The sequence below is a fragment of the Jatropha curcas genome, chromosome 10, assembly GCF_041381405.1.
Source record: "Jatropha curcas cultivar XTBG-Jc1 chromosome 10, XTBG_Jcur_1.0, whole genome shotgun sequence".
NCBI lineage: Eukaryota > Viridiplantae > Streptophyta > Magnoliopsida > Malpighiales > Euphorbiaceae > Jatropha > Jatropha curcas.
The window spans coordinates 9454803-9470939 of record NC_143160.1 but is presented as its reverse complement, the minus strand read 5'-3'; the positions used below and the strand labels follow the sequence as shown (position 1 = coordinate 9470939).

The 16137-nt window shown below is 35.8% G+C and overlaps 3 protein-coding genes across 3 annotated transcripts; 2 read left to right on the top strand and 1 right to left on the bottom strand.

Annotated features, from left to right (window-relative positions):
* The first annotated feature begins 136 nt into the window (after positions 1-136).
* Positions 137-7508, top strand: LOC105636973 (protein DETOXIFICATION 14). The gene is given in 8 exon segments (XM_089726959.1): positions 137-487; positions 700-1244; positions 1347-1433; positions 6355-6411; positions 6497-6735; positions 6947-7152; positions 7235-7253; positions 7256-7508. Coding segments are annotated over 8 exon segments (1473 nt in total). The 5' UTR covers positions 137-208; the 3' UTR covers positions 7297-7508.
* Positions 7509-8299: 791 nt separating this feature from the next.
* LOC105636907 (uncharacterized) lies at positions 8300-10979 on the top strand. Its single transcript, XM_012220305.4, has 4 exons — positions 8300-8459; positions 8559-8652; positions 9584-9793; positions 10178-10979. Exons 1-4 carry the CDS (start codon positions 8385-8387, stop codon positions 10888-10890), a joined length of 1092 nt encoding a protein of 363 aa, XP_012075695.1. The 5' UTR covers positions 8300-8384; the 3' UTR covers positions 10891-10979.
* On the bottom strand, positions 10923-15848 carry APG2 (Sec-independent periplasmic protein translocase). The gene is made up of 5 exons (XM_020680412.3): positions 15711-15848; positions 15329-15625; positions 14241-14536; positions 11854-12144; positions 10923-11433 (listed from the first exon to the last, which is right to left on the bottom strand). Exons 2-5 carry the CDS (start codon positions 15606-15608, stop codon positions 11224-11226), a joined length of 1077 nt encoding a protein of 358 aa, XP_020536071.1. The 5' UTR covers positions 15609-15625; positions 15711-15848; the 3' UTR covers positions 10923-11223.
* Between the last annotated feature and the right edge of the window lie 289 nt (positions 15849-16137).

The window sequence follows — 16137 nt, the reverse complement described above, 5'->3', positions numbered from 1 at the left end:
TGACACCATCAAAGTTTTTCTTTTTCCATTTTCATTTTCTTTTTTTTTTTTTTTTTTTGAACTTCTTACTGCTCAGAAAACGGATTTGGATTTGATCACTTTCTGTCGTTCACTTGATTATTTAATAAACAGAAAAAACACGCCAATCAAAAAACATAAAAACAAAAAGAAAATCCACATATATAGTATATGTTAATGTTATGTCTACATGAAAGGCAAGCGTTTGGCATGTTATAGCAGAGGAAAAATGGAAAAGCAATTGCTGTTGAGAGAAGGAGCAGCAGAGGAAAACATATCATGGTGGGGAGTTTTAACTCAAGAAGTGAAGAGGACAGGTTACATAGCAGGACCTATGGTGGCTGTAAATTTATCACAGTATTTCTTGCAAGTTATATCAATAATGATGGTGGGTCATCTTGGTCAGCTCTCTCTTTCCAGTACTGCCATATCCATTTCCTTTTCTGCTGTTACTGGCTTCAGTCTCCTCGTAAGTTTCCTCGCTTACTTTATCCATTGATCAGTAGAATCTGGTTTTTATATGGCCATAAAATTTGTCTATTCAACCACCTGTCTGTCATAGCATGAAAAGTGCAATTAGTTTTCTTATAGCTTCTAACAGACCAATTATACACTTGATTGTGATTAATGCGTTGATTAATTACTACATCTAATTTATCATGCAATGGCTATGGCAAGCAGTTTGGAATGTCAAGTGCACTGGAAACTTTATGTGGGCAAGCTTTTGGAGCTAAGCAATATCGACAATTTGGGATTCAAATTCAAACTGCAATATTTTCACTAATTCTTGTATGTCTCCCTCTCTCTGTGTTATGGATATACATGGGGAACATCCTTGTTTTAATAGGCCAAGACCCTATAATCTCACAAGAAGCTGGAAGATTCACCGTATGTCTAATTCCTGCACTTTTTGGATATGCAACCCTCCAAGCTCTCGTTCGATATTTCCAGATGCAGAGTTTGATATTTCCTTTGATCATAAGCTCCTTATTTGCCTTTTGTTTTCACATCCTTTTCTGCTGGGTTCTAGTGTTCTATTCAGGACTTGGTAATCTTGGTGCTGCATTTTCAATTGGTATATCTTATTGGTTAAATGTGATTTTACTTGCGTTCTACATGGTTTTCTCTCCTACTTGTGAAAAAACTCGTGTACCTATATCTATGGAGTTGTTCCAGGGAATTCGAGAGTTTTTTCACTTAGCTATCCCTTCTGCTGTGATGATTTGGTAATTAATTTCTATTATTATCGAAGTATAAACGCATAATATGTTATTTTCTGTTTTCTAAAATGAATTTCATTTTTCTTTGCATGAACTTGTTGATTGAAGCCTTGAATGGTGGTCATTTGAGTTGCTTACAATGCTTTCTGGTCTTTTACCAAATCCAAGACTTGAGACTTCTGTTCTTTCCGTATGGTATGTGAAGAAAATTATTTAGTACATCCATTATATTAAACACATGGATCCACTTGAAAAAATTAGCGTTTTCCAAGCTAATTCTCAGCCCATGAACAATTTATAAATAGAAAGTCATGAGTTCAAAGAATGAAAACTGTAGATTTAATGTGGAAAAATATTTTCTTCTATTTGATTTATCAATAGGGACACATATATATACACATACAAGATACTATAAACCTATTAGGAGTCTAACTCCTAATAGAGTTCTATTTACAACTAATCCTTAACACTTCCCCTCAAGTTGGAGCATAGATATTAATCATGCCTAACTTGTTACAAAGATAGTCAACCCGGGATCCGTTTAGAGCTTTTGTAAAGATATCTCCTAAATGTTCACTTGTTTTAACGTGTCCTGTAGAGATAACATCCTATTGTATCTTTTCACGAATGAAACGACAATCAATCTCGATATGTTTTGTTCGTTCATGGAATACTGGATTTGATGCAATGTGAAGAGCAGCTTGATTATCACACCATAACTTTGCAGGCAACGATGACTTGAAGCCAATTTCCTCTAACAACAGACGAATCCAAATTAATTCACAAGCAGATTGTGCCACAGCTCGATATTCTGATTCAGCACTCTATCGTGAGACTACATTTTGTTTCTTGCTCCTCCATGATATCAAGTTTCCACCTACAAAGACACAATATCCTGAAATTGATCTTTTATCAACCTTCGAACCTGCCCAATCCGCATCTGAAAAACATTCAATGTTCAAATGCCTATGATTACTGTAAAGCAGGCCACGACCTGGATTACCTTTCAAGTAGCACAAAATCTGTCCTAAAGCTTCCCAATGGATAACAGTAGGAGAAGACATAAATTGGCTCAAGACGCTCACAGAGTAAGCAATATCTGGACGTGTTATGGTAAGATAATTCAATTTGCCCACTAACCTTCTATACATCTCAGGATCATCAAATAGCTCACCACCAATTGAAAGTTGCAAATTTGGAGTTATTGGAGCACTGCATGGCTTGGCACCCAACTTTCCAATTTCCTTCAGTAAGTCAAGGACATACTTCCTTTGAGATAAGAAGATGCCTCTCTTACACCTAGATACTTCAATACCCAAAAAATACTTCAACAATCCTAAGTCTTTTGTCTGGAACTAGGTCTGGAGAAATGACTCGAGTGATGTAATGCTGGCTGAATCACTCCCTATAATAACAATGTCATCAACATAAACCACAAGTAGAATCAAACCAGTCTTAGTACTTCTGAAAAATACAGAATGATCAGAAGTACTCTTCTGCATGCCAAATTGATGTACCACATTGCAAAATCTACCAAACCAAGCTCAAGGACTCTGTTTTAGGCCATAAAGAGATTATCTCCTCTTTCATTGTTGCACATCAACCAGGTTGGGACAAAGCTTGGACAACAGTTTTAGGAATAGAGACAAAGTTTAAGTTACTTACAAAACAACGAGATGAAGAAGAAAGATGATCATAACTGACAAAAGAGGAAATAGGGTAGGTACACTTACGTTTACCTTTTCGAAGAGCAATGGGAAGGTCAAGGTTTGACTGGGGAGTGGATGGCACAGGCTCAAGTTGAGTGGAGAGAACCAAATCTTCTGTTAAAACTGCAGGTGGAGGAAGCGAGTCAAGAGTTCCTGGTCTCCTAAAATAAACCTGTTCAAAACGAGTGCGTGTATATGTTGGTGCAGGAGCGGGAATAGGAGCAGCAGACACTGGAGTAGGAGCAGGAGCAGGAGCAAGGTCAGGAATACGACCAGGAGCAAGAGAGTTATGAACTTGCTCGATAGCATAGACTAAAAGGTCATCATCCTCCCCCTTACTCTTATATATAGAAGAAGGAAAAAATGGAGTATTCTCAAAAAATGTGACATCTGCAGAAATAAGATAACGGTCAAGATCGAGAGAGAAACAACGATACCCTTTTTGATGCCGAGAATACCCAAGAAAAACACAACGAAGGGAATTTGGATCTAATTTGGAAACCTGTGGACGAACATCACGAACAAAACAAGTACAACCAAAAATACGAGGTTCAATGGGGAATAGAAGTTTAGAAGGAAACAAGACATTATAAGGAATTGCACCATTAAGCACAGAAGAAGGCATGCGATTAATAAAAAAACATGCAGTAGAGACAGCATCAGCCCAAAAATGTTTAGGGACCTTCATTTGGCATAGAAGTGCCCTAGCAACCTCAAGAAGATGTCGATTCTTTCTTTCTGCAACCCCATTTTGAGAAGGATTATCAACACAAGATGTTCGATGGAGAATACCATTTTGTGACATATAAGATTGGAATGAACTAGATAGGTATTCTTTAGCATTATCACTGTGCAATATGCGAACAAAAGTATTAAATTGAGTTTTAATTTCAGCACAAAAAGAACAGAAAATAGAGAATATCTCAAAACGAGTTTTCATTAAAAATAACCAAGTAACACGAGAATAATCATCCACAAAAGTTACAAAATACCGAAAGCCAGTTTTAGAAATAACAGGACATGGACCCCAAACATCAGAATGAACTAACTCAAAAGGGGATGAAACCCGTTTATTGACTCGAGGAACTAAAGGTAAACGATGATGTTTGGCAAATTGACAAGATTCACATTCTAAAATTGATAAGACTGAAACTGCGGACACAACTTCTTTAAAGTAGACAATGACGGATGACCCAAACGACAATGAACCTCAAGAGGAGATAGAGCACCAGCACAAGCCAGAGATAATGAAACGTGTTCATCTAGAAGATAAAGGCCACCAGACTCACGTCCTCTACCAATAATCCGCTTCGTCAAAAGATCCTGAAACACACAATATGTAGGATAAAATTTGACACAACAATTCAGCATACGAGTAATTTTGCTAACAGATAATAGATTAAACGAAAAACGAGGCAAACAAAAAACAGAAGACAATGGAAGAGATGGAATGGGATTGGCGGTGCCAATACACTTGACAGGAGATGTGGACCCATCAGCTAGAGTAACATGACGATTAAATTGTTCAGGTTCTTTCAATGAGGATAAAAGACTAGGGTTACCTGTCATGTGATCGGTGCAACCAGAATCAATGACCCACTCTGATGAGGTAGACATAAGACAGGAAGGAGGAGTACCTGAGTTGGCAACAGCAGCAATTGAGGAGTCAATAGACTTAGAGGAACGGTATCTAGAGAGCTCAGCATACTCTGCAGCAGAAATTGTTACATTGTTGTCAGAAGAAGTAACGGCATAATCTTGATGTGTCATATTTACCCTTGGTGGCTTATTTATCAGTTTCTTGCAAAATCGTTTAGTGTGACTAGGTTCATGGCAATAATGGCAGATAAGAATGCTTGTCTCCCGAGTGATTGGTCCATTACTACGGTTATTTCCTCCTCTTCCTCTGTTTCCTGGCTGTCTAGCTACTTGACTACGACTCATAAGGGCACTATTATCAGAAGGGGAAGGTGTATGAGAACCTTCAGTACGTAGCAATCTAGCAAAAGTCTCCTGAAGAGAGGTAACATCACTGCCTGAAAGAACTTGAGATTTGGCAGTTTCAAAAACTGGAGCAAGATCTGCAAGAAAACTCATCACAATCATTTGTTCTCGCTGCGTTTGTTGAACCTTAACATCGGGACTAAAAGGCAATAAAACATTAAGTTCCTCGTAAATCTTTTTAAATTCCATGAAATAAGCTGTAAAGGGCTTATTTCGCTGGTCAGTCCGATAAAATCCTTTGCAGACCTTATACATACGAGACAAATTACCTTTTCCCGAATACAAGAATTCAAGATATTCCATTAATTCTTTAACAAACTCACAATGATTGATTAATCCAACCACTTCACTGTCAATAGAATTGCGAATCAGTAGGAATAACTTAGTATCTTCCCTAAGCCAACGTTGCCTAGTGTCATCAGTTGGTGGATCATCAATTAGATGATCATCTTTTTCAACACTTCGCAAATAAATTCGAATTGTCTTACTCCAATCTAAATAATTAGTTCCTTTCAATTTATGTTCTGTGATCTTATTCATTGCTGGGATCAATTCAGTAATAGTAGGTTTAGAATCTGTAGGTGGAGGATCCATTATTAATAAAAACTAAACACCCTACCAGCAACGCAGAAAGGTAACCTGAAACGCCAAATTGACAGAACTGAGTATGCCCCTACCAAAACTTCGTCGGATTGGAAAAACAACTACCTGAGTAGACTGCTGACATAAAAACGAAGCCAGAAAGCAATTTTCGATCGCCGGAAACAGTCGGACGCGCGGCCATACGCCGGCACGGGTTACTGTAGCAGAACCTTGTATCGGCGCGTGAGGCCCACGCGCAGGGAATTTGGTGACCGGATTTTGGGGGAAGACCGGTCGGCAGCTGGAGCAGCTCCTGGAGTGGGCGGTGAGACAAAAAAGTGACCCTAGAACAGTCACCAACACTGACAGCCACCACGCGCAGGAAATCCGGTGACCGGATTTTGAGAGAACGCCGGAATTTTCTATGCAAACAGCAAAAATCAAGTTTAAAGAGCCACAGGCTCTGATACCATGTAGATTTAATGTGGAAAAATATTTTCTTCTATTTGATTCATCAATATGGACACTTATATATACACATACAAGATACTATAAACCTATTAGGAATCTAACTCCTAATAGAGCTCTATTTACAACTCCTAATAGAGTTTTATTTACAACTAATCCTTAACAAAAACAATTACCTCCGGAAAAATACAAGGGAAGGAATTGTAAATAGACGACTTTCCCTGACCTTTGCAAAGCTGGGAGCTTCGTTTATTAGGGATGCTTTCTTGTTTTTAGTACATTTTTTCTGAGTTTTACTAATCATCATACAAAAATATGACTTCTTTCTTTTCTTTTTTTCTTTTTTCAAACAGCCTGGCAACAATCTCAACACTTTATACAATACCAGATGGACTAGGAGCTGCAGCAAGGTTTGTTTATTTATTTATTTTAATACTCAAAAACACATTGGATTATTATTTCTATGATCAATCTATAATCTGCCACTGGGCACAGCACTAGAGTTTCAAATGAATTGGGAGCCGGAAATGCAAGAGCTGCTTATATATCTGTCTGGTGTGCAATATTTATTTCAACTACAGAATCAATTATAGTAAGCGCAGTTCTGTTCGCAACTAGACATGTCTTTGGTTATGTCTTCAGCAATGACAAAGAAGTTGTAGATTATGTCACAACCATGGCTCCTCTTTTATGTTTATCTGTCATATTGGACAGCTTACAAGGAACCCTTTCAGGTTAATCATCTATGCATTATATATTCTGCTGCAAGCATTAACAGTTAACCTATGTTTGGTGCAAGTTAAAACAATATAATCAAATGCATTTTTAATACAAATCTACACTAAAAATCATTTGATTACATTATATTCTATCACGACTCATCAAACGTAGCCTGATTCTTCGACATGTGAAGATTATCTGTTAATAATTGTCCAAAAAATGCAGGCATTGCTAGGGGATGTGGGTGGCAGAATTTGGGAGCTTATGTTAATCTAGTGGCATACTACATTTGTGGAATTCCAGCAGGAGCCATTTTAGGGTTTTGGTTAAAATTTAGAGGAAAAGGCCTTTGGGTTGGTTTACAAATTGGTTCCTTTCTACAAAATGTTCTGCTTGCTATAATAACAAGCTGTACAAATTGGGAAGAACAGGTCTTTGCCTCCTCTAATATAACCAATTGTTCTGCTCTGGCTTTGTTCTGGCTTTTAAGGACATCTGGCTTGTTTTTTGCAGGCAACCAAGGCAAGGGAGAGGTATTTGAGGGGAAGCATGTAAGAGAAGATGGATTAGAGTGAAAGAAGAATTTTTGCAAGCAAAAATTTCTGTCCTTGAACCTGTAAAAAAGGATTTTCTTCTTGTAAAAATAGAAACTTTTAAAGTAAAAGGGGACATGGGAAAACTAATCCTACCATGTGATTAACAGAAGAGTGATTATTTTGTAAAATTATTTTTTATCTTCCTTTCAGTTCATGTTTCTGACAACCAATGCAAGGTATGTTTGGTCTAACCAGGTACAATTTTGTTTTTTTTCGCTGAATATGATAATGTCAAAATGATCTTAAATTGCCAAATGGATAAGTTACAGATACTTTCCTTTAAAAAAGAGAAAACTCATTGGTATTTGAATGTTAAATACCACAAATTACAAAAAATATTTTTTACAAAAACAAACAGAATTATAAAAAAGAATGGGTTTAATTTTGTTGTAGGAAAAATCATAAAAAGATAAAAGCATTCGCTAGATATTAAGGCTCCATTTGTTCAAAACACTACTTGCTTTTTACTATTTGATTTTAATATTAAAAATTAATTAAAAATATTGAAAATATAATTTATAAAATATAAAATATTCAAAATTATTAAAATTTTACATTTTAAAAATTTATTATTAAATATAAAAGATATAAAAATTAATAAATTGTACTGTCGCAGGCAACCTATAGTGGTGTCTAGTGACCGACGGAGATTAATAATAAATTGATAATGGTGAAAATATTTGAAAATTGTAAAGAAAAAAGGAAAACTCATTTTTCTTTAGATTGACTTAGTTTTTAAAATTAAAAAAAAAAAAAATTATGTTGATTGATTTTTTTTTTTCAAAGTACCCCAATTATTAGAAAATATGATACATATATATACAAATGAAAAATAACTACTTGTTTTATAGATTTTTTTATTGGTTAAACATTTTAATTTTAAATTTTTTTAAAAATTTCACTATTTATCAAAACTTAGGCAGTGCTCATAAACGAAGCCGTTTTATAGAATAGCTACAGTCTCATGAACATCTTCTCTGCCTCAAATCTGAATTTGGCGTCAACATCATAAACCCCAAAAACCCAAAGCCGAAAAGCGTCTATAGACTCCATACAGGGAAAGAGAGATGGGGAAAGCAGAGAACGAGCGATTGAATCAAACGCTTAATTCTCACTTCAACATCATTCACGAAACCTTGCAGGTTTTTTTTTTTAACATAAATCTTTGTATACAATTTCTTTTTTAATTTTTCAGAAGTTTATATAATTTTTTGTCTGTTTATTTGTGTGTATTTGAGTAGTTGTTGGGTCAGACACCATCTTCATCTCTTGATAAAGTGGGTTGGGAGGAAGTAGTGAAAATGGGTGACCAAGTTTCCAAGCAAGCTACTTTTGGTACAATACACCTCTTTTATATCTTCTTCAATTCTTCTTTTTCGTCCTTGATCTTTTCATTTGCTTTTTTTTGCTCTTATACGATTCTTCTATGATGGGTATGTTTTAAATCCATTTGTGTTTCTTTTTCTTGGGTGCCTTCTTCAATTAAGTGTATTAACATTGTTTTATGTTCTGGGATTTTCATGGCCAAGTGATCATACTTACATCGGATTCTGTTGTCTTATGTGTCTAGGTAATTTTTTTTTTTGTCTTGTAACGTGGTTGGTAACACGAATAATGTGTTTGAAGTTTGCTGTATAAAATGGAGCTTGAAAATGTGTGGAAATACATTAAACTATTTATTCTTGTTATTGGTTTGTGCTTGCCAATGATGAATAATGTTGACATGGAGTAGATTCTTTATGATCAGCAGCCAATGGTATATCACTGAGGTTGTTCCAAAGTTTATTTATTTGGAAATTTAATTTCTATCATGTATTGGGGATGTCTTGATGGTTAAATATACTTTTCTAGATGAAGCAAAGTAAAAAAATACTGGATTTTGTCCATGAGCCATCTTTTTGGTTTAGAAACGTCAAGTGATTGGTTAGTATAAGGCTGTTTGTTTTTAGCTTTTTATGTTTATTCAAATTCACATAAGAATGATTCTTTTTTTTTTTTTTCTTTTTTTTAAATGTAGTGCTGATAGTTTTCTTAGTGACCATCAATGAAAGACTATCTTTTGTTTATCCAATTAGTTTGTTCACCTTTTTGGTTTTTGGAGATGATAGAAAGAAAGTAGTTGTTGTTCCCAACAGAAAAAGTGCATGATGATAAAAAGAGATTTGAGACCAATTGTTTTTCTCATATGGAGGAAGAACTAGTTTCTCTATTTTTCTGCCTGGCGTGATGTTAGATTCAATTAATTGATGTTTTCTCCGGTATGCAGTTGGAATGCTTTGGACTGGGGAAAAACCAGAAGCGAAAGCCATTGAGGAGAACATGGCAACATACTTCAATACACTGCAGGGTTTCCTTTTGCTTTCTCATGGAAGTACACTGGGTGCAGGACCTACTCTTTCTTCTTGCATCCATGCATCTGTGAAGCAAGTTGTTGATTGCAGCTTTAAGTTGATGATGGAAACTGTATCTTCATACGGTAAAATCTCTCTCACATGTACACTCACACAAACAAAATCATGTGCAAATACCTCCCAGATATACCATGGGAACACACACACTAGTTGGGTATGCCATTCCATCAAATAGGTGGCTATGTTTCCTAAGATCAGTGCATATCCTTGTAGGAATTTTAGTGTGTTAACGAAAAAGTAGGATCAATCTTGGACATTATCTACAATGTAGTTTTCCAGAGCCATGAAGTTGAATTAGTTTCAGATATGCTTTAGCTGTTCTTGAGTTTGCCAGCAGGTCAAGATTGAGATATAATGATCTGTTTGATTTAAAACAATCTTGGAATCCTTGCCCATCAATCTAATTTGATTTTTCTTTATTTACTTTCCCCCAAAATTAAAACCTGCAGGGTCTCGCGACAAGGACTTAAAACTTGTAGTCCCCCAGTTGGTTGGTGCAGTATGGGAAGCATGTTCTGCTCTTAAGAAGACTCCAGCCTCAAATATCACAGCAATTGGACGAGCAATGACACAAGTTGCTGTTTCAGTGAAGGATGTTATTCGTGAGATGAAAGAACTCAAGCCAGCTTCATTCAATCTGAGAGACAAAGCTTCTGATGGTACTTCTCCTGAAGCAGAAAGCATGCTCCATGATGATAATTCAAGTGATGATGAACTAGGTAATGACTTGTCAGCTGAAGAGATGAAAGTTGCTCAATCAGCAGTTCTGGTTGTGTCTGAGACGGTTCTAGTCATAAAGGAACTTATCCGTACAATCACAGGTTTACTTAGGCAGGAAAAACCTGATGATAATGGGAGTTTTGTGGATTCTTTGGAGAAGTTATTGAAGTTATGTCAAGAAATTGGAGCACAGATTGATGAGCTTGGAGCTTGTCTTTATCCTCCACAAGAAGTTCCCGCTATAAGAGCTGCCTTGGAGAAAATATCAAGCATTATCAATGAAGTACTGGCGTTGGTAGAAAGTTTCGTAAGCTTTTCACAAACCTTTTCACAGGCATGCAGTGGATTGAGGAATTCAATAAAACAAATGGAATTTGAACTAGACAACTCCTATACCGCAGATATAGATGCCAGATTGCTGAATGTTGTTGTCAAGGATTAGTAAGTGGCTAAATGAATACACTGGAGACCAAATCAAACGAATAACGTGTTATTATTCTATTAATAAATTTTTACCTTGGTAATTTCAAATGTGGCTAAATGTACATAACAATAGCTTTGGAAAGATTTCCCTGCTAAGTAAACTAATCCACTGTACTAACGCATTTCATTACAAAACCAGGAAAACTCTTCCTCATTGGTACAAGTCAAACTGGAGATAATCCTCCTTCCCTTTGATACCCAATTCACTCCCAAATATCATGTGTGACAAATATACAGGGGCTATTCATGCCCTCTAAATGCACTGACAGCTTACAACATGTAAAAATATCAATTATCGGCCCGTGAGCTTGACCACCCATGCACCCCCCAGATAAAGACCTAGAAGGGGTGCTGCTAGAAGCATCTGAGTAAGAGGATCGGTTGACGGTGTTAGTACAGCAGCTGCAACGACTGCCCCAACAACCACGTATCTCCAAATTGATAACATTTGGTCTCCTGACACCAGACCGACTTGTCCAAGTAGGAATTGTATAACAGGAACCTGTAGATTGGGACAGTTTGATCATATTATCAAGCACATCATAGAAAGTTGCAAAATGTATAGCTTTTGCCTGAAGAATTTAGTCATTTAGATTATGGTTTTTCCATATATTGTCGAAATAGTGATCTTAAAAAGGAAGAAAATAGACAAGCCTAGAAGGGAATCTGAAAATGCATCAATGGATTATAGGAGTACTTTTAAATAATAAGAGAAAATCCATGCATAAATCAGCAAAGAAAAGCATGCTTTATTGTTTAGAGAATAATTAAAATGAAATCCTATTTCACAAAATGAGAGAATGAAACCAGTTTCAAACACTGAGGGTGCTAACGTTGCATATAATCTTCCCTGTTTGTAATTTAAATATATATACCCATAGACAAGTGCAGGAGAGAGGCGTTGAAAATCAGAAAATTTTACCTGGAAAGATAGCCCTGTGCTGAACATAAGCACAAGCACAAACTCAAAGTACTGGTCGATGGACCATAATGATTCCACAACCCCTTCTGCATAACTAACGAAAAAGTTCAAAGCTGCTGGAGTCAAAACCAAATAGGAGAAGGCGATGCCTGCATAAAAAAGTACAGAAGAGCCTAAAACAATTGGCCCCAAAAACCTTCTTTCAGCTCTTGTTAAACCTGGGAGAACAAAGGCTATAATTTCATACAGAATAATTGGGCTTCCCAGAAGAAGTCCACAGTATCCTGATACCTGCGGGGCACCAAAAAATTGTTCCTATCAGTATCAGCAATAGCTTACTCGATATCTAAATTAAAACTGAACAAATTTTGACTTCAAGAGGATGACGGAATGGAACTCAGATACAATGGATGCTACAGTTGTCGAAATTCTTTTTGATAATGGATCAAAGAATGCTGGTAAAAGATAAGAATGTCAAGATGACTGATAACACAAAAACCACAATAGACTGAAGGATCCTCATTTCACCCGCTCCGCCAAGTATCGCACCCAAATGGAGCTAGTAAAATCTGATCCGTTTAAAGATGGATGGGTAGGCATATATGCAAATCTGATCAGAACCTAAATGAACCCAATCCGCTTAGTTTTCATGTACGGGGGCTGATGGCTAGCTAGTGCTAAAAGGCCAAAGAAGTTGGTAACCTGATAAGAAGTCTCGATTAACAATGGCCGTAACTACAACGATCCTAAGGTAGCGAAATTTCCTTCTCGGGTAAGTTTCGACCAAAACGAAATTCTTTAAAAAAAATTGGATATCTTCTTGATGTTTTTTTTCTAGAAGAAAGCTCTTTTCAGTGATTACATATATATATATATATATATATATATATATATATATATATATATATATTAACACAACCCCATCTGAACCCGTATCCAATCCAACTTAGCAGGGAAGGGGTATCCAACAGATATTAATTTTTGTTGGCGAAGGGGATATGGATGTCACAAAATCTGATCGGAACCCTATCCAAGATCATCTCTTTAGTGAATGTAGGGTTTGCAACCATTTAAGCAAATAAAACCTAATAGAATTCAATTTCAAATTGCCAATAGACATCCTTCTCTCTCAAAAGCTTTATAGTTCTTTTCTCACTGTCCAGCTGCTCCAGCAGGGAATCTAGAATGCAAAACGGGAGTGGGAGGGGCAACTAGAATTTATTCTTTCTAATTTTGTATAAGGGAAAAACAACAAAGTGATCCACAAATATCACAAAGTTTCTAACCTATATAAATGCCTTATCAAGGCATCACCATATCAACATCATAATATGCAAGGGTAATTGTAGAAAGTTTGGCCCCTCAACAATTGACCATGGCAACTCATTATCATTTTCTCACATAAGCATTACGTGATCCATTACCATTTGTTTTCCATCTTTCTTCTATATTTTTTTGATAGAATCTTGCATACTTCGTTTGCACTAGGGTTACAGCCCCAGTGGTAGCAAAACTTTACTACCAACCAAAATAAAGAAAAACAAGGTCAGGGGGTAGCATAGATGCATGATCTTGTTTATCAGCCGATATATATACACACGAGAGAGAGAGAGAGACAGAGAGAGAGACATTTAAGAATTCAGAGAAATTCTAACTTAAATGTTGTCTACGACTTCTATTGTCAACAGATCACACTTTTTTCCATTCATCAAATTAAATAAACAGCAAGTGCAGCTATCTATCCCCCTAACCTCCATCTGCACTCCCCCAACTCAACAAAGCAATTATTGGACTTGTGGCCTTGTGATGGAGATTCCAAATATTACTGTTAGGTTATCCCCTTAAAACATCAGTGTTAGAGAATAAGACCAATAGACAATAGCCAAAATATGCAACTGAGGTCGACAACAGCAAGCACTGTCTTTATTTTCCACAAATTCCTGCGAGTTGGTACCAGATCTAAAAAATTGGGGTTGATTCCATTACGAGGAATTTATATTCCATTAGCAAAAGCCATTACAAATAGGAAGGCAAAATTCAATTGAAGCAGCAGAAAACGAGCAAAAGAAGCAAAACAATCCATATTTCATTATTATGAAAAATATAAATCTTTGTGATTTCATCCCTTCAAATTCAGAACAAGGCATACCTACAACAATGTCCAGACAAAAATCATGACACAGATCTAGATGCCTCATGAAGAAAATACAAGCTGCAAATTTGGCCGAACAATGCAGCACTATTTCCTCATTTTGTCTGATATGAAAACCAATTCCCCTCTTTTCTTTTTGCCTTTTTTAGTTTGGGCTGGCGATTTTAGATAATTGCAACTGACAAAACAACATGCACAATCCTTAAAGCAGGAAAAGTTTATTGTTCCATCTAACCTTTAAAGTAGTAAAGAAAAACTCCCCAGGAGCTAGTTGCAGAAATCGTACACCCTGTACTTTAACAGGAGCTTCAAGAAGCATAATAAGTTCCTTCGAAAATGCGAAGCATCCCAAGATAGCACCTCCAACAGCCAAAACTGACACAAATATCCTCTGGCGCAGCTCTTCAAGATGATCGAATATACTCATTTCTTTATCATCTGGAAGGAGCTCTTTACTTGGATACAGGAAATTATAGATTGCACTTCCTTCAGTATCTTGACCAAAGTTTTCTTGTGAGCTGTCAAGCATATCTGTAATGTTCATAAAAAAGGAAATTGATACCAGTACTTATTTGAACATGTATAAATTCAAATACAATGATCAAGACCATAGTTGTCAAATTGAGATTCGATTCCAGAATCAGAATTCTTTTTTAGAATCGAGAATCAAGAATCGAATCGAATTGTAAGATTCAATGTAACTTTTCAAAATTAATTAAAAATAAAATATATACATTCATGTACATATTTGTACCTGCAAATGTATATATAAGATGTGTCATTTTGCATGAAAATTGAATTGAATCGTAAAATTTGAATAGTTTATCATAAGATTCTAATAACACTGGTCAAGACATAGATGAGACTAAGAGCTATTACACAGCTATAGATATAGAATGTTTCTATCATAAACATATACAAATTTAGGTCTTTACAGAAATTGCAGATTGTAGAAAGTTGCACATATAGTTTCTTGTAAAAATTTGAACTTTAGATAAACATGTTTGAGTTCTGATCATTCATAATGTATGTTTAAATCAAACATAATTTACAAACAATCAGGTTGTCATTAAACAAGAATACAACCAAGCATGATCCTTCAATTTCATTGCTCACTATGTTAACCACAGCTGAAATACACTCTTCTTTTCATCAAAGCAGTTAAATATAATTCTTAACACTAATGGGTACACGAAAATAGTGTTCATAAACATATTTTCATTATAAATCAATCAAATAAAAAAGAATTAGCTAAAAATTCCAATTCACAACGAAAAAAGGAAGAGCGAGTTCATATAATTGAAACTAATTATATGTTCTTACCAGCCCTATCCTCAAGAGCGGAGCTAGTAGTAGGTGAATCCAACTGCTTCTCGCCAATATCATCATCAACAGCAGCGAAACAAACGACTTTACTGAAACTTCTCGTGTTAGGCGAACCATCGAATCTCAATCTCCCTCTCCTCAAAGAAGAAGAAGAAGAATTATTGTTGAATTGCAAAGAAGCTGGTTGCTGTTGGTGGTTTTTAATAGAATCAAAGCACCGATAGAAGCAGCCATGGAGCTGCAAATGGGGGATGAGAGCTGTGGCTGTGGTACCCATTCCTCACTATTTTGTTCCTACAAATAAAAATAAAATAAAATAGAAAAATATGAAAATGGTTCGCCGTTGGTTTTACACAGGAGCGTGAAGGAGCAATCTTACACGGTGGTGAATGATTGGCTCTCATTGTTACAATTTCTTCTGGGTGATTGATATTTTCAGATTTTTCAATTCGGGCTCATTTTAGCTAAATATAACCGAGATTGCTATTCCGTGACATTGGCATAGGATTACTCGACATGAAAAAATAAATAAAATTTTTAATTGAAAAATAAAATAAAAATGGATAAATAATCAATTTGAATGTTATTATTTTTTATTCATTTGGCAATCCAATAAACTGTGGATTACACTGTGTGGATAGAAAGATTTTCGAAATTGACAAACTCTTGAGACAAATTGGTAAGAAGATTCTTATTGTATAACTCTTGCAACAAATTGGTAAGAATTCAAGACAGACAAACTCTTGCGACAAATTGATAAAAATTCTTATTATATAACTTTTGACAAATTGGTAAAAATTAAAAAC

Bases quoted from the DNA above. Each gene is read 5' to 3' on its own strand.
- APG2 (XM_020680412.3), bottom strand. From the start codon at position 15,608: ATGGGTACCACAGCCACAGCTCTCATCCCCCATTTGCAGCTCCATGGC. The intron at 12,145-14,240 runs GTTAGATGGAAC...GGTGCCCCGCAG, and splicing joins TTTTCTTTACTACTTTAAAG to GTATCAGGATACTGTGGACT. The intron at 11,434-11,853 runs GTAAAATTTTCT...CCCAATCTACAG, and splicing joins GCACAGGGCTATCTTTCCAG to GTTCCTGTTATACAATTCCT.
- LOC105636907 (XM_012220305.4), top strand. From the start codon at position 8,385: ATGGGGAAAGCAGAGAACGAGCGATTGAATCAAACGCTTAATTCTCAC. The intron at 8,460-8,558 runs GTTTTTTTTTTT...GTATTTGAGTAG, and splicing joins TCATTCACGAAACCTTGCAG to TTGTTGGGTCAGACACCATC. The intron at 8,653-9,583 runs GTACAATACACC...TCCGGTATGCAG, and splicing joins TTCCAAGCAAGCTACTTTTG to TTGGAATGCTTTGGACTGGG.